General features: G+C 48.8%; 1 protein-coding gene across 1 annotated transcript; it reads left to right on the top strand.

Moving 5' to 3' along the window:
- Positions 1-1,446: 1,446 nt before the first annotated feature.
- Positions 1,447-16,349, top strand: RAB29 (RAB29, member RAS oncogene family). Its single transcript, XM_021535319.4, has 5 exons — positions 1,447-1,616; positions 4,593-4,664; positions 6,413-6,594; positions 10,729-10,850; positions 12,234-16,349. Exons 1-5 carry the CDS (start codon positions 1,493-1,495, stop codon positions 12,349-12,351), a joined length of 618 nt encoding a protein of 205 aa, XP_021390994.3. The 5' UTR covers positions 1,447-1,492; the 3' UTR covers positions 12,352-16,349.
- The last annotated feature ends 1,266 nt before the right edge of the window (positions 16,350-17,615 follow it).

The following is a 17,615-nucleotide window of genomic DNA, read 5'->3' as shown; positions in this document are numbered from 1 at the left end:
TAGCTCAATTTCTGTCTCAGCAACATCTGTGCTATTCCATAACATTTCCAAATCAGCATTTCCTGTCTCAGAGTTTGCATACAAATACATGCTTTACAAACTTTCTGTCACACCCTAAAAACTCTACAAAGTCATTTCCCACATCCCAGCAACAGGGAACCTCGTTTCAAAATGGAAATCTGTTGGGAGAGGTGTTTGTGCACGTTTGTGGGGTGCAGGGAGCGTGGCCTGGGGTCCTGGGGTGCCTGGGGCAGGAATTTGGGGAGCACAGGGGTGAATTTGGGGTTGCAGAGGATGTGCAGGGCTGGATCTGGGGGTGCAGGGCTGGATTTGGGGGTGCAGAGGTGTCTGGGGCTGGAATTTGGGGTGCACAGGGCTGGATCTGGGGATTCAGAGGATGTGCAGGGTGGGGTTTGGGGTTTTAGGGCTGGATTTGGGGATACAGAGAGTGTGCATGGCAGAGTTTGGGGGTGCACAGGGCTGGGGCTGGAATTTGGGGTGCACAGGCTGGATCTGGGGATTTAGGGCTGGATTTGGGGATACAGAGAATGTGCATGGCAGAGTTTGGGGGTGCACAGGGCTGGGGCTGGAATTTGGGGTGCACAGGCTGGATCTGGGGATTCAGAGGATGTGCAGGGCAGGATCTGGGGGTGCACAGAGCAAGGTCTGGGGGAACAGGGGTGCATGGGGCTGGGGGTGCTCCCAGCAGGACCTGGGGGTGCTCAGAGCAGATCTGGGGATGCACAGAGCAGGATTTGGGGGTGCTCAGAGCAGGATTTGGGGCTGCTCAGAGCAGGATTTGGGGATGCTCACAGCAGGATTTGGGGGTGCTCACAGCAGGATCTGGGGGTGCTCACAGCAGGATCTGGGGGTGCTCAGAGCAGGATCTGGGGGTGCTCACAGCAGGATCTGGGGGTGCTCACAGCAGGATCTGGGGATGCTCGCAGCAGTATTTGGGGGTGCTCGCAGCAGGATTTGGGGGTGCTCACAGCAGTATTTGGGGATGCTCACAGCAGGATCTGGGGGTGCTCGCAGCAGTATTTGGGGATGCTCACAGCAGTATTTGGGGGTGCTCACAGCAGGATCTGGGGGTGCTCAGAGCAGGATTTGGGGCTGCTCACAGCAGGATTTGGGGGTGCTCACAGCAGGATCTGGGGGTGCTCACAGCAGTATTTGGGGATGCTCACAGCAGGATCTGGGGGTGCTCACAGCAGGATCTGGGGGTGCTCACAGCAGTATTTGGGGGTGCTCAGAGCAGGATCTGGGGGTGCTCAGAGCAGGATCTGGGGATGCTCGCAGCAGTATTTGGGGGTGCTCACAGCAGTATTTGGGGGTGCTCGCAGCAGGACCAGCTGGCACAGGCGCTGCGCGGGGCCGGATCTGACGCTGGCTCCGGCTCAAGGCAGCGAACTACAGATCCCGGCACCGCGGGCGGCTCGGGCGCCGCCCCGGCCGAGCCTCACATGACGGGGCCGGGCCGGGCCGGGCCGGGATGGGGCAGCGCGATCGGATGTTCAAGGTGCTGGTGGTGGGCGACGCCACGGTGGGCAAGACCTCGCTGGTGCAGCGCTACGCCAACGACAGCTTCAACCGGCACTACAAATCCACCGTGGGAGGTGAGCCCGACCCTCCCCGGGCTCCGGCGCTTCCCGGCGGTTCTCGGGTGTTCCCGGGGGTTCCCGGCGGTTCCCCGGGTTTTCCCGGGGGGTTCCCGGGTGTTCCCGGCTGTTCCCGGGGGTTCTCGGGTTTTTTCCCGGGGGGTTCCCGGCGGTTCCTGGGGTTTTCCCTGGGGGGTCCCACGGTGTTCCCGGGGGGTTCCCGGGGGGTTCCCGGGTGTTCCCGGGGGGTTCCCGGGTGTTTCCTGGGGGGTTCCCGGGTGTTCCCCGGGGGTTCCCGGGTGTTCCCGGCCGTTCCCGGGGGTTCCCGGGTGTTCCCGGGAGGTTCCCGGGGGTTCCCGGGGTTTTCCCGGGGGTGCTCCCGGGGTGTTTCGCGGGGTGATTCCCGGGGGTGTTTCCCGGCGGTTCCCGGGGTGTTCCCGGCGGTTCCCGGGTGTTCCTGGGGGGTTCCCGGGGGTGTTTCCCGGGGGTGTTTCCCGGGGTGTTTCGCGGGGTGATTCCGGGGGTGTTTCCCGAGGGGTTCCCGGGGTGTTCCCGGCGGTTCCCGGGTGTTTCCCGGGGGTTCCCAGGGTTTTCCCGGGTGTTTCCCGGGTGTTCCCGGCGATTCCCGGCGGTTCCCGGCGGTTCCCGGGCTCCGGCGCCGCGCCCGTCCCGGTGCGCATCCCCAGCCCGGAGCGCTCCGCGCCCTCGTCCCGCGGCACCGCGCCCCGCTCCCCCGGCGGTGGCTTGGGATTCCGGGGTGGGAGCAGCCGCCTGTCGCCGGGCTTTGTGGGGTGTTAGCTGGCAGACCTTCTCCGCCGAGCCCCCGGGGGATGCTGGAGCTCTGCCCGGCTCATTTGGGGTGCCCCATCCTTCTCCCACCCTCTGGAATAACCACCCCAGGAGCTGTAAGATGGATAGGCTAAGGTTCCAGGCTCAGCTTATCCCAGTAAAACCAGCAGCAGCACTGGTTTGGCATTAATTGAACAGCCCTGAAGTCCTCAGGAGCTTCTGTCCTTGTGCCAGAATCATTTGGATGCCCCATCCTTCTCCCACCTCCTGGAATAACCACCCCAGGAGCTGTAAGATGGATAGGCTGAGGTTCCAGGCTCAGTTTATCCCAGTAAAACCAGCAACAGTGCTGGTCTGGCATTAATTAAACACACCCTGAAGTCCTCAGGAGCATTTGTCCTTCTGCCAGACTCATTTCGGGTTCCCCATCCTTCTCCCACCCTCTGGAATAACCACCCCAGGAGCTGTCAAATAGATAGTCTGAGGTTATAGGTTTATCTTATCCTAGTAAAACCAGCAACAGCGCTGGTTTGGCATTAATTAAACACACCCTGAAGTCCTCAGGAGCATTTGTCCTACCAGGCTCATTTGGGGATGCCCCTACCTCTTGGAATAACCACTCCAGGAGCTGTAAGATGGATAGGCTGAGGTTATAAATTCAGTTTATCCCAGTACAACCAGCAGCAGTGCTGGTCTGGCATTAATTAAACAACCCTGAAGGCCTCAGGAGCATTTGTCCTTCTGCCAGACTCATTTGGGGTTCCCCATCCTTCTCCCACCCTCTGGAATAACCACCCCAGGAGCTGTCAAATAGATAGTCTGAGGTTATAGGTTTATCTTATCCTAGTAAAACCAGCAACAGCACTGGTTTGGCATTAATTAAACACACCCTGAAGTCCTCAGGATCATTTGTACTTGTTCCAGACTCATTTGGGTTGCCCCCACCCTCTGGAATAACCACCCCAGGAGCTGTAAGATGGATAGGCTGAGGTTCTAGGCTTAGTTTATCCCAGTAAAACCAGCAGCAGTGCTGGTCTGGCATTAATTAAACAGTCCTGAAGTCTTCAGGAGTTTCTGTCCTTGTGCCAGGCCCATTTGGGGTGCCCCTACCCAATTAATTTGGCATTAATTTAACAGCCTGGCCTCGCTGCTGAGGGCTCAGCAGCTCTTGGGAAGCTCTGTGAGGAAGAGGCTGGGAATGGGGCTGAGCAGGATTTTGGTTCTTTGTGTAAATGAATAACCTGGAAGGAGCAGGAGCTGCCAAGGGTTTACCCAGGAAACCTCCCCCAGGACCCAAAATCGGGGGTGTTGAGCTCAGCTGTTTAAATCTTCTTATTCCTGACCCAAGAGGGGATGGATTAGAGGTGAAAACCCTGGAGAGGCACAGAGCTCCAGGCTGTGCCCAGCAGGAAATGCTGCAGACTGGTGGCTGGGGCTTTTCTTTTTGTACTTTGTTCCTGGTTTTGGTCAGTCCCAGCCCAGCTAGGTCTGGCTGCCAGGTTGAAACCCCGACACATCAGGATCTGAGAACAGCACAGAGCTTCCCCTTTTGACTCACTGGTGACAGCAAATATGGGGGGATCCAGCCTGGCAGGGACCTCACAGCTGCTGTCACCCCTTGAGCACAGACAACTTTCCCTGTTTTAGGTTAATCTGGGGTGATTCATCCTTGCAGGGACCTCACAGCTCCTCTCACCCCAGAGACAGGGACATCTTTCCCTGTTTTAGGCTAATCTGGGGTGATTCAGCTTGGTAGAGACCTCACAGCACCCCAAGGACAGGAACATCTTTCCCTGTTTTAGGCTAATCTGGGGTGATCCAGCCTGGCAGGGACCTACAGCTCCTCTCACCCCTTGAGCAAGGACACCTTTCCCTCTTTCAGGTTAATCTGGGGTGATCCAGCCTGGCAGGACCTCACAGCACCTCAAGGACAGGAACATCTTTCCCTGTTTTAGGTTAATCTGGGGTGATTCAGCTTGGTAGGGACCTCACAGTTCCTCTCACCCCATGGTCAGGGACACTTTTCCCTATCCCAGGCTGCTCCAAGCCCTGGAATTGTGCTTGGGCTGTGGCCCTGCTGGAGGATGGGGAAGGGCCCCGTGCCTGGGGCTGTGCTGGGGCTCTGGGAGATGGGGAGAGACTGTGCAGGATGGTGCAGAACAGCCCTGAGCAAATTTCCTTCCTGCTTTTTTGGGAATTCTCCAGTGGATTTTGCACTGAAGGTGGTTCAGTGGTCGGAGTCGGAGACGGTTCGGCTGCAGCTCTGGGACATTGCAGGTATTTTGAAGGTTTTTTTAATGTTCTCACTGTTTTGGCCTTTCCTTTCCTTTCCTTTCCTTTCCTTTCCTTTCCTTTCCTTTCCTTTCCTTTCCTTTCCTTTCCTTTCCTTTCCTTTCCTTTCCTTTCCTTTCCTTTCCTTTCCTTTCCTTTCCTTTCCTTTCCTTTCCTTTCCTTTCCTCTCCTCTTCATTTTCCTTTCCTCTTCATTTTCCTTTCCTCTTCATTTTCCTTTCCTCTTCATTTTCCTTCCTTTTCCTTCTCCTCCAAAACCAAATCCCAGCTGCCTGTGGTTTCCAGGGGCAGGACTGCTCTGCTTGGCTGCCTCGAGCCTGCTGTAGTCATTTAAATATTTAATTAAAAACCCACCTGCAAGGAATGCAGACAGCAATTCCTGCTGAGCCTTTCCTTTCTGTTCCAGAGCAGGGGGAGCGTGGAACTGCCTGGATATGAGACCGCTCATGTTAAAATCCAAATTTCTGGCACGAGACACACTCTGAGGGGCAGAATTATAAAAGCTGGAGTGGGACGAGGGGCAGAGAAAGGAATTTCCCAAATTCCCTGGCAGCAGGAGGGCTGTGGGCAGCAGCAGCAGCTCTAAAATGGATGTGGAGCAGGGAGGAAAACAGGGCTGTGGTTTCCTCTGCTGCTGCCTGGAATCCTCAAAAAGGCACCAGGAAGGAGAAGTTGGCAGAGGGAGCAGCGCAGCGAGAAACTGCTTTCAGTTTTGGCCCCCCAAAAAAAGGAGTTTGAGGTGTGGGAAGCAGAGCTGGCGCTGTGCCCTTGTGGTGCCCAGGTGGGAACGATGGGAATAATGTGAATTTTGGGAATGCCCCATCCCTGGAGTGTCCCAGAGCACAGGGGAGGGGGTCCTGCCCCCCTGGCATGGGGTGAATTTTGGTCCCTTTTAACCCAAACAAACCCAGTGTGTGTTTTGTGGCTTTCTCTGTGTGTTTGTGTGGGGTTTTGTGTGTGTTTTGTGGGTTTCTCTGTGGGTTTGTGTGGTTTTTTGTGTGTATTTTGTGTGTTTCTCTGTGGGTTTTGTGTGTATTTTGTGTGTTTCTCTGTGGGTTTCTGTGTTTTTTGTGTGTATTTTGTGGGTTTCTCTGTGGGTTTGTGTGGGGTTTTGTGTGTATTTTGTGGGTTTCTCTGTGGGTTTGTGTGGTTTTCTGTGTGTATTTTGTGTGTTTCTCTGTGGGTTTCTGTGTTTTTTGTGTGTATTTTGTGTGTTTCTCTGTGGGTTTGTTTTTTGTGTGTTTCTCTGTGTTTCTTTGTATGTATGCATGGTTTTTCTGTGTTTCTCTGTGGGTTTTTGTGTGTTTTGTGGGTTTCTCTGTGGGTTTGTGTGAGTTTTATGTGTTGCTCTGTGGGTTTATATGGTTTTTGTGCGTTTCTCTATGGATTTATGTCTATCTCTGTGGGTTTTTCTGTGTTTCTCTATGGGTTTTTGTGTGCATTTGTGTGTGTTTCTCTGCGGGTTTGTATGGTTTTTCTGTTTCTCTGTTTTTTTTATGGTTTTTCTGTGTTTCTGTGTGCTTTTTGTGTGCTTCTCTGTGGTTTTACATGCTTCCCTGTGCATTTTTCATGATTCCATGACCCGACCCCTGCCCAACACAGAACCTCCCAGGCCGAACACACCCTAAATCCCAAAACCCCTGCAAGAACACCGCGTCAGCACAACACCAGCACGATAAAAAAACCCCAAAATAACAACTCTGGGCCGTTTTTCCCCCGGCTGTGACCCCGAAGGGCAGGAACGTTTCACATCCATGACCCGGCTGTACTACAGGGACGCCTCAGCCTGTGTCATCATGTTTGATGTCACCAACGCCAGCACCTTCAGCAACAGCCACAAGTGGAAGCAGGACCTGGACAGCAAACTGCTGCTGCCAGACGGGAGCCCTGTGCCCTGCCTGCTGCTGGCCAACAAGGTGGGCTTGGGGGGTTTTGGGCGGTTTTGGGTGGGTTTTGGGTGTTTCTCGGGGAGTTTGTATGCTTTCTGTATGGTTTTTGTGTGTTTCACTGTGTGTTTCTATGGTTTTTGTGTGTTTCTCTGTGAGTGTGTGTGGGTTTTGTGTGGTTTTCGTGTGTTTTGCTGTCAGTTTGTGTGGTGTTTGTGTGGTGTTTGTGTGTTTCTCTGTGAGTTTGTATGATTTCCGTATGGTTTCTGTGTGTTTCACTGTGTGTTTCTATGGTTTTTGTGTGTTTCTCTGTGAGTGTGTGTGGTTTTTTTGTGGTTTTTGTGTGTTTCTCTGTGAGTTTGTATGCTTTCTGTATGGTTTTTGTGTGTTTCTCTGTGAGTTTGTGTGGTTTTTGTGTCTTTGTCAGTTTGTATGATTTTTGTATGGTTTTATTTGGTGTTTGTGTGGTGTTTGTGTGGTGTTTGTGTGGTTTTTGTGTGTTTCTCTGTGAGTTTGTATGCTTTCTGTATGGTTTTTGTGTGTTTCTCTGTGAGTTTGTATGCTTTCTGTATGGTTTTTGTGTGTTTCACTGTGTGTTTATATGGTTTTTGTGTGGTTTTTGTGTCTTTCTCTGTCAGTTTGTATGATTTTTGTATGGTTTTATTTGGGTTTTGTGTGGTTTTTGTGTGTTTCTCTGTGTGTGTGGTGTTTGTGTGGTGATTGTGTGGTGTTTTTGTGGTTTTCGTGTGTTTCTCTGTCAGTTTGTATGATTTCTGTATGATTTTATTTGGTTTTTGTGTGTTTTTTGTGTGTTTCTCTGTGAGTTTGTGTGGGTTTTGTGTGGTGTTTGTGAGTTTGTGTGGTTTTTGTGTGGTTTTGTGTGGTTTTTGTGTGTTTCGCTGTGTGTTTCTATGGTTTTTGTGTGTTTCTCTGTGAGTTTGTGTGGTTTTTTTTGTATGATTTTTGTGTGGTTTTTGTTTGTTTCTCTATGAGTTTGTATGATATTTGTATGGTTTTTGTGCATTTTTGTGCATTTTTTGTGTGTTTCTCTATGTGTTTCTATGGTTTTTGAGTGTTCCTCTGTGAGTTTGTCTGGTTTTTGTGTGTTTCTCTGTGGGTTTGTCTGGTTTTTGTGTGTTTCTCTGTGGGGTTGTGTGGTTTTTTGTATGGTTTTTGTATGTTTCTCTGTGAGTTTGTATTATTTCTGTATGGTTTTGTTTGGTTTTTGTGTGGTTTTGTGTGGTTTTTGTGTGTTTCTCTGTGGGTTTGTATAGTTTTTGTGTGGTTTTGTATGTTCCTCTGTGTTTCTGTGTGGGGGTTTGTGTGGTTTCTGTGTTTCTCTGTGGGTTTCTATGGTTTTTGTGTGTTTTTCTGTGGATTTTGTGTGTTTCTGTGTGGGTTTTGTGTGTTTTTCTGTTTATATTCCTTTGTGTCTCTGTGTGTTTGTGTGTGGGTTTTGTCTGTTTCTGTGTTTTTCTGTTTGGGTGTATTTCCCTGTGTTTGTGTTTCTGTTCCTGTGTGTTTGTGGGATATTTGTGTGTTCCTGATATGTTTGTGTGGGGTTTTGTGCATTTTTATGCATTTCTCTGTGTTTCTCTGTGTGTTTGCATGTTCCTGTGTGTGTATTCCTGCTTATTTCTGGATTTTTCTGTGTGTGCACAGCAGAGAACACCTTCAGCACTCACCTTTGCTGTCACCTTTAAACCTTTCCAGGCCCCTCCTAGAATTTCTTGCCTTTCCCAAGGATTTTTCTCCGCAGCCCTGCTTTACAACCCTTTCCTTGAAGAAACCTCTCCTAAAATCCAACACAAACCCCCTCTGGTGCAACTTGGGGCCTTTTCCTCCCTGTCCTGTCGCCCTGAGCACAGCTCCTGTCACAGAGACAGAAATTCTGCTTTCCACCTGGATCTAGGGCTGAGTTTTGCTCTCTGCATTGGTTTCTCCCTTTTTATGTTGTATTTTCCCTTCATTTCCAACCCTGCTTTTTGCTCCCCCTGTGCCAGTCCTGGCTCGGGAGCCCTTTCCAAATTCAGTTTGAGACTCAAAAATGGGGTGGCTGGGCAGGAGAGTGGCTTTTCTTACCCACTGCTCCACAAATTGCACTTCAATAATTATTTCCTTTGATTGAAACTCCCTGACAGGAGGGGACAGCCGGGGGATTTGGGATCTCATCCCAGGGAACAGGGACAGGAGGAGAGGGAACGGCCTCAGGCTGTGCTGGGGAGGCTCAGGTTGGACAGCAGCAGGAATTTCCTCATGGGAGGGGTTGGAAGGGGCTGCCAGGGGGGTTTGGAGTGCCCATCCCTGGAGGTGGCACCTGGAGGTGGCACTGAGTGCTCAGGGTGGGGTTTGGGCACAGCCGGGACTCGATGATCCCACAGGGATTTTCCAGCCTCGATAATTCCACGATTCTGAGCTCTGCATCCCTTCCCCAGCTGCACCTGCTGGGCCATTCCCACCCTCCCTGGTGGGGCCAGGACAGGATAAGGGGACATCACTTTAATCTGTGCCTTGGGAGGCTCAGGTTGGACACCAGCAGGAATTTCCTCATGGAAAGAGTTGGAAGGGGCTGCCAGGGGGGTTTGGAGTGCCCATCCCTGGAGGTGGCACTGAGAGCTCAGGGTGGGGATTGGGCACAGCCTGGACTCGATGATCCCACAGGGATTTTCCAGCCTCAGGGATCCTGGGATTCTCTTCTGAGGCAGCAGCTTTGCCAGGATCAGGGAATCCTGGCTGGCTGCAGCCACGAGCTCTGGGCCAGGCTCTCCCTCTGCCTCCGTGCCCATCCCCTGGCATCGGTGCCACCACACCCGTGCCACCTCTCCCGGCTGCTGGGAGCCCGGGCAGATTTTTGGGATGAGGGACAAGGCTGGGAACTCCATTCCAGGCGTGCTTGGCTGAGGTGTGTCAGTGACTGAGATATCAGATAAAGAAATTGCTGCTTGCAACGGCCCAGCGAGAGCCTTGCCCCGAGATGTGGGAGCTGTGGGGGCTGAGCTGCCTCCCCCAGCCACGGACGGGCCCCGCCAGCTGCCACACCGGGGGGGAATTCCTCCTGGGAGGGTGGGCAGGCCCTGGCACAGAGGATCCACAGAATTCCAGGCTGCCCTGTCCCTGGAAGTGTCCCTGCCCATGGGATTGAATGATTCCTTCCAACCCAACCCGTTCCAGGATTCCCTGGGCTGGTTTGGATGGGATATTGGGAATAAATCCTTCCTGGGAGGAGCTGGGATGGAATTCCCTGAAGAGCTGGGGCTGCTCCATCCCTAAGGCTGTCCTAGACAGGGTTGGACAGTGGATCAAATAGATCCAAAGGATAAAATGGATCAAATGGATCAAAAGAATAAAATGGATCAAATGGATCAAAATAATAAAATGGATCAAATGGCACCCTGGGATGGTGGGAGGTGTCCCTGCCCATGGGATTGGATGATCCCTTCCAACCCAACCCATTCCAGGATTCCCTGGGCTGGTTTGGGTGGGATATTTGGAATAAACCCTTCCCTGGGAGGGGCTGGGATGGAATTCCCAGAGAATCCATGGGTGCTCCAGCCCTGGGAATGTCCCAGAATAGATTGGACAATGGATAAAGTGAATAAAATGGGCAAAATTGGTAAAAATGCACCCTGGGATAGTGGGAAGTGTCCCTGCCCATGGGATTGGATGATCCCTTCCAACCCAACCCATTCCAGGATTCCCTGGGCTGGTTTGGATGGGACATAGGGAATAAATCCTTCCCTGGGAGGGGCTGGGATGGGATTCCCAGAGGAGCTGGGGCTGCTCCAGCCCTGGGAGTGTCCCAGGATGGGTTGGACAGGGGATAAAGTGAATAAAATTAATAAAATGGGTAAAATGGATCAAATGGCACCCTGGGATAGTGGGAAGTGTCCCTGCCCATGGGATTGCATGATCCCTTCCAACCCAACCCATTCCTGAATTCCTTGGGCTGGTTTGGATGGGACATTGGGAATAAACCCTTCCCTGGGATGGGCTGGGATGGGATTCCCAGAGGAGCTGGGGCTGCTCCAGCCCTGGGAGTGCCCCGGGCTGGGTTGAGCAGCCTGGGACAGGGGAATTGTCCCTGCCCGTGGGTGACTTTGGGGTCCCCTCCGAGCGGAGCCAGGCTGGGCTCGGTGGCCCTGAGGTGCCTCTGTCTCCTTGCAGTGTGACCTCTCCCCGTGGGCAGTGAGCCGGGACGAGGTCGATCGGTTCAGCAAAGAAAACGGATTTTCGGGATGGGTGGAGACGTCTGTGAAGGAGAACAAGAACATCAGCGAGTCCATGAGGTAGGAGCCGTGCCCCTGCCCTGCCCGGAGCCCCTGGCAGTGCCCAGGGCTGGCAGCACCTGGCACAGGGCAAGGCCCCTGCCCAAATCCAGCTGCCAGTGCTGTCCCACTCCTTAACCCCATTTTTTCCTCATTTCCTGCAGTTTATCTCCTTCTCTGTCAGCCAATATTCTTTTCTTAGAGGAGCGTCACAAAATAACTCACACATTCACGCTAGGTGGAAAAGAGAGTAAAAGGAGAGAACTTGATTTCTAATTCTTTGTTTCTAATTTGTTACTCTGATTCTTAAGATTTTCTAAAGCTCTCTGAGTTTATATTTTTTAGAGAACTTTTTCACATAATTTCTATAAGCAACATATTGTTTTTACATTCTTTTATGGGGGTGGAGAAACTCGATGTACTAGTAGTTTGTTTAATGTCTTTGGAGAGGTGGCTTATTTACTCTTTAATCCAGTGTCACCTTTAAGAAAGTATAAAAGTTAGAGTCAGAAAAATAAACCTTCTTCTTTACCTTGCAAATAGCAGGTGGCTCACGTTGTGCTTTAACGTGTCCTATAGCAACACTAATTCTTTATTTTAATTCTTTATTTTAATTCCAAACGTGGCAGGGGATTGGAGGATGAAATTCCCACCTCTCCACTGCTCAAACCAACAGCCCAGCAATTCTCTCTCCTCACAAAGAAGAATGTAAAACAATCATTATTTACATGAGCAGTGTGAGAAACTGTAAATATGTAAACATCAGAAGGCATAGAAAACTTTTGGAAGCACTTTAAAACTTTCAAAAGGACAAGGTGACAATAGGGCAACTGGGAGGCATTTAAAAAACTTTTATTCAAATAACCAAAAGCTGCCAGTTGTTTATTTGCAGAAAACACTTCAGTTTGTCCCCCTGCAGCCTCTGTCCAGGGGCCAGAGGAAGCCTCTCATGAAAGGTGTTTTTCAAAAGAGACTATTTTCCTCCTGGAGCAATTGTGGAGTATTTCAATGTATAAAGTAATTTTTCCATCTATTTTGCCAAAGAGAAGTTTTTAATATAACTATTTTTTAGTCTCATGAGAAGAGTGAAACAATACAGGGGTTATAATTTACGTGATCACAATCAGAAGTTAACAATTTCTTAATTACAAAAACACTCCAAGTGTTTCTTGGCCTGTCAGCTTTTTGCTACACGATGCAGTAGGCCCTGAGAACTCTCTGCAAATCCATTTCCTGCACTTCTGAGCTTCGCTTTTTAGTTTTAATTTCTTTTCTGCAGTGCATAACTCTCTGCAAATCCATTTCTTGCACTTCAGGGCTTTGCTTTTTAAAATTTTTTATTTCTCTTCTGAAAAAAAAAAAAAAAAAAAAACCAAAATCAAACTCAGGACTTTTTTCCCCCAGGGTTCTGATTGAGAAGATGATGTCCTCATCCGCGGGAGATGGAAGCTCCTCCTCTGCTGGCACTGGGGATTACATCAACATCAAGGAGACCTCCCCTCCAGGCTGGGCCTGCTGCTGAAGCCACTGCAGCTCTGATGGGCTTCTCATCATCACCATCATCATCATCATCATCATCGTTACCATGGTCACCTTGCCCTGAACTGTCCCTGGTTTGGTGTTTTTTCCTGATATTTTGAACTTTTCAGTGGCTGTTTCCTCAGCAGAGCCCTGCTGCAGTGACTTGGAGCGAGGGATGGAAGAAGAGGATTGGGAATATTCCTTTTTTCTCTGCTGCTCTGATGGAGCACAGTCCATGTCCAGGCAGTGCCTTGCATTACACTGAATTATTATTTTTTTTTTAATTTTGAGCACTTCCCTCTCTGGCAAGGGCTGGCAGAGGGATTTTGTTAATTTTCTGCACCTTGAAGCCCTCCCTTTTGGGGACACAGCCCAGCCCAGGTGGATCCCCAGCTGTGGGATCCCAGCAATCTCTGGGATGCTGGATCTGTGTCCTGGGGGGAGCAGCACATCCCAGCAGTGCCCAAACCCCTGAGGATGAGGAGCTGCAGCACTGTGGAGTTCTGGGGCTCAGCTGGGACCTGGAGCAGCACAGTTCTCACTCCCCTGTGGGGCAGAAACCCCAAAATTTGGTCAGGAACTGCTCCTGTCCTTCCTGGACCAGCACAATCCCCAGTCCCCTGTGGAGCAGACACCAAAATTTGGTCAGGAGACTTCCTGGACCAGCACAATCCTCACTCCCCTGTGGAGCAGAGTTCCCAAAATTTGGTCAGGAATTGCTCCTGCCCTCCTGGACCAGCACCATCCTCACTCCCCTGTGGGGCACAGTTCCCAAAATTTGGTCAGGAGCTGCTCTAGCCCTTCCTGGACCAGCACAATCCCCACTCCCCTGTGGAGCAGACCCCAAAATTTGGTCAGGAATTGCACCTGCCCCTCCTGGACCAGCACAATTCTCACTTCTCTATGGAGAAGACCCCAAAATTTGGTCAGGAACTGCACCTGCCCCTCCTGGACCAGCACAATTCTCACTTCTCTATGGAGCAGAGTTCCCAAAATTTGGTCAGGAGTTGCTCCTTCCCTTCCTGAACTACCACAGTTCTCACTGCCTTGTGCAGCAGAGTTCCCAAAATTTCAGGAGTTCCTCCTGCCCCTCCTGGACCAGCACAGCCCCTACTCCCCTGTGGAGCAGAGTTCCCAAAATTTGGTCAGGAGTTGTTCCTTCCCTTCCTGGACCACCAGAGTTCTCACTGCCTTGTGCAGAAGAATTCCCAAAATTTCAGGAGTTCCTCCTGGACCAGCACATCCCCTACTCCCCTGTGGAGCAGAGTTCCCAAAATTTGGTCAGGGATTGGTCCTGAACCAGCACAATCCCCACTCCCCTGTGGAGCAGAATTCCCAAAATTTGTCCTGGAGCTGCTCCTGCCCTTCCTGCCCCCAGCCCCTCCTGCTGCCCCTTTTTGGCCCCTTTGTGTGACCCTGGGCACGTTTTTTGGGACAGCCTCCACCCCCCAGCCCAAAGTGCTTTTGGCAACTGCTGCTCAATTGCCTTCCCAGCATCCAGGAGGGAATTTGGGGTCGGAAACAGCTCCCTAAAAACCCCCCTGCTGTTTTAGTGGGGCTGGGGAAGAGGAGGAGGAGGGAAAAAAAAAAAAAGACTTTGTGGGATAAAAGGAAAGGAAGGAACCACTCCCCGTTTCCCTCTGGTGCCACTTTTCCCTTCCACATCCCAGATATTGGTGGTGGAGAGCAATTCTGGCCAAAAAATTGGTACAAATCGAGGAGAATTTATGGGGGAACTCAATTTCAGGGTTGGAGTTTTGTGTGTTTAATTCTGGATTTGCTGTTCTGTGATTTTCTGGTGGTTCACGGTCGCCCTGCTCACGTTTTGGGTTTGGATTTCAGCAAAAGGCCTTCAATAATTCAATTTTTTTTTTACCTTCTTGAGTGGTTTAAGTGGGAGACAGGACTAGAAATTGCTGTGTCCTGGTTTCTGCTGAATTAGGGCTGCTTTGCTCTGGTAAATTATTCCTCACTGCCTGGCTGTTGGTAAAACAGGTACTCATCACCTTCACTAAAAAAATCTGATTTTCATTCTCTGGAGCTGAAAAGAATTTAAAACGAAACAGTGAGGGTGAAGAAATTTGGGATTATTTGTGCTGCACTTTTTAATGCAAAGCTGAAGTACCTGGGCTAGGGTTCTGCCACGCAAATATTGCCAAATTAGGGGTTAGAGGTGCTTAAAAATATCCTTTCCTGTACTCTTGGTTTTAGAAATAGGGAGAGCTGGTTAGCAGCAAAATGGAAGTGCCTTGCTGAATTTTACTTCATTGTCTTAAACAAACAAACAAACAAACAACAAAAAAAAAAACAATAGAAAAAAAACCCAGCAAAAAAAAATATTTTTAATACTATAAATATTTAATCCTATAAATATTTCTAGTTCTTTGTAGAACATGAGAGAAGTGCCTAATTTTTTAAAGGAGCTGCCACGAAACCCCTTAAGATTCAGGCGTTATTTATTGATTTTTGTACTTGAAATGTTCCAGCCAAGAGCTCTCCTCAGAGGTGGAAAACCCGGCCCAGAGCAGCTGAAAATTCCCAATTCCTGCCCCGTCCAATGGAGCTCGAGTAGAGCTTGAAAAGAATTCAAATGATGCTGAAATTGTGATTTCAATGATGCTGAAATTGTAATTTCTCCTCTAAATCTGGCCAGGTTTGTGTTGTCAGCTACAGAACCGTGGCTGGAGATTCCCCCAGTGCCATGGGCAGGGACGTTCCTTTGGATCATCCCTGCCAAGGCCTCCTCACAGGGAATTTCTGGGAATTTTGCAGGAAAAATTCTTCCATCAGCACTTTGATACCTCCCAGGTGCCTGCAGCTCTTCCTCCAAAAGTGCCTTTTAAGAATCAACCAAAAACCCAAAGGAAGATGCTTAAAAAAAAAAAGAGATTTAAAAAAAAAACCTCTTTAAAAAAAAAAACTTTAAAAAATCTCTTAAAAAAATCTCTTTTAAAAAATCTCTTTAAAAAATCTTTTTTTTTTCAAAATCTTTAAAAAAAAATCTCTTTTTTCAAAAAAATAATCTATTTTTTAAAAAATCTATTTCACAGCATTTCTGTGCTGCCCTTTGGTTTCCAGTCCCCACGTGTGCCTTGGGGAGGTTATTTTCCCACATTTACCGTTGGTTAACATCTGAAAAAAATGGCAAATAAAACCCCCCACAAGCTGCACAAAAGGAAGAGTCATTGCCTGAGCTGGGTGAAAACCCCAAGCAGGCAGGAAAACGATTTTCCTGAGCAGCTGGGGGTGTTTGCAGAGATCTCCCCATGCTTCAAAAAAGCCAAATAAACCCCAAAAAGTGCCCCAAATTTAAATCTGGTTTAAATGGATTAAACCAGATCCAAAATCCCCATCCAGGAACGACGTGGGAGGAGCAGGGGCTGCGCCCAGCTGAAATAATTCTGATTTTTAAAACCCAGAATTATTAAAAACTGGAAGGGGAAAGCCAAAAAAAAAAAAAAAGGCTTAATTTACTTTTTGTTGATTTAGGGGAGTAAAAACTTGAATTTTTCAGGTAGGAATCAGAAATGATCTTTATTCTGCTTCACTCGTGGCCTCATCAGGAATGAGGATTTTGGGAAATGAAGGAATTTCCTTTTCCCTGCTCTCCCTCCGTGCCCTCTGTGTGACTCTGGGCCAACTGTTCCCGTTTCCTTCTCTTTTCTCCTTCCTGGAATTTCAATTTGTGGCTCTGAGACTCAAAACCAGATGAATTTTAAGGTGTATTTTGTGCCTTGGTGGCTGCACTTGGTTTCTTCACACAGCTGGAGAATTTTACTGCAGCCTCAACAAGTCAAAAAATGTCAAAATTCAGCTTTTTTTTTTTTTATTTTTTTTAAATTTCTTGCTGTTTCACAGTATTTTAGAGGCAGGGTCCTGACCATTGTAAAATTCAGTATTATGGTTGTGTAAAGAGGAAAAAAAATGGATTTTATTCTACATCAGTCAATCGCTGGTGCAGCACTGCAACAGTTTGAAATAAAAATTGGATATTGCTCAGTTGGTAGTTGTTGTTTTGCTGTCTCGACGGTGCTAAGAAACGAGTTTATGAGTTGAAAATAGGAATAAAAACAACAAAAAGGTACAAAACACGAGGTATGAACTGCCCTGCATTGCCAGGAAAACAAATTCCTCTGAAATATCCTCAATTATTGCGTTTTTATTGGGCTGCAAAAACATTCAAAACTTGTTCACCTGAGTCAGCTCCTGTGGGGTTTAATCCAATATTTCCAGCAGAGAATTCCTTGATGTGGTTTCTGCACCTTCCTCCCCGGGGCTCCTTATTTTCATCCGTAATTCAGTGTATTTTGGGCTTCTTTATTCCACCATCAGCCGGGTTTTCCTGGGCCTGGATGGGATGGAGCAGAACAGCCAGAATTCCAAAGGAATTCCAATGGAACTCCAGCAGGGCATGAAATGAACTCAAAATTATGCTAAAATTTTAATTTCTCCTCTAAATCTGATCATGTTTGTATCATTAAGCCATCTTCTCACAGTTCCCAATGTATAAAAATAGGATTTAAATGCTGTTTTTACTCAAATGGAGGGGTGAACCTCCAAAGATCAAAATGCAAAGCAACAGTGAGGAGCTGCATTTTAATGACCGTGTAAAACATTTAATTTATTCTTGGTTAAAGCATCTGATTTTCTAAGCAAAATGAGTGATTTTGGGGGTTTGGAGGGAATTTAAAGTGTAAAAAAATCAACTATTTTCAGTGGGCTTTGCATGAATTGTGCTGATTTGCACGGGGAAAATGGTGCTGGTGAAAGCAGAAAAGTGATAAAATTAAGGTAAAAATTAGGTAAAAATTAAGGTAAAAATTAAAATTAAATTATATATAAAAAAATTAAAATTCCCTGCCCTCAGGGCTGATAAAAACCCACAGGGGTAAGTGGGGAGGATAAGAAATTGTGGATATTTGTTATAAGTTGAGTCTAAGCACAAAACCCAGCCTGGTTGGGGGAAAATCTCCTGGAATTGGGTGTGGATTGGGACAATTCCATGACAAAGGGGCCGGATGGCCCCGGGCGGGCGCTGCCCTAACCGGGGCTGCCTAAGTCGCGATAGGCGCGACAGGGAGGGAGAAAGCGCAGGAAAAACAAACAAACCAAAGGGGAAAAAAGGAAAAAAAAAAACTGAAAAAAAAACCCAAAGAAAAAACCCAAAGAAACCAAAAAACCAAAATATTATAAAAACAAATCCAAAAAAACCCCCAAACAAACAAACAACAACAAAAAAACCCCCAAAAACCCTAAAAAACCCCA

The sequence above is a fragment of the Lonchura striata genome, chromosome 26, assembly GCF_050655825.1.
Source record: "Lonchura striata isolate lonStrDom1 chromosome 26, ASM5065582v1, whole genome shotgun sequence".
NCBI lineage: Eukaryota > Metazoa > Chordata > Aves > Passeriformes > Estrildidae > Lonchura > Lonchura striata.
This window is presented reverse-complemented; position numbering and strand designations above follow the sequence as displayed.

Excerpts from the sequence above, each read along its gene's own strand:
- RAB29 (XM_021535319.4), top strand. The coding sequence starts at position 1,493 with ATGGGGCAGCGCGATCGGATGTTCAAGGTGCTGGTGGTGGGCGACGCC. Across the intron at positions 6,595-10,728 it reads GCCTGCTGCTGGCCAACAAG|TGTGACCTCTCCCCGTGGGC; the intron begins GTGGGCTTGGGG and ends GTCTCCTTGCAG. Across the intron at positions 10,851-12,233 it reads AACATCAGCGAGTCCATGAG|GGTTCTGATTGAGAAGATGA; the intron begins GTAGGAGCCGTG and ends TTTTTCCCCCAG.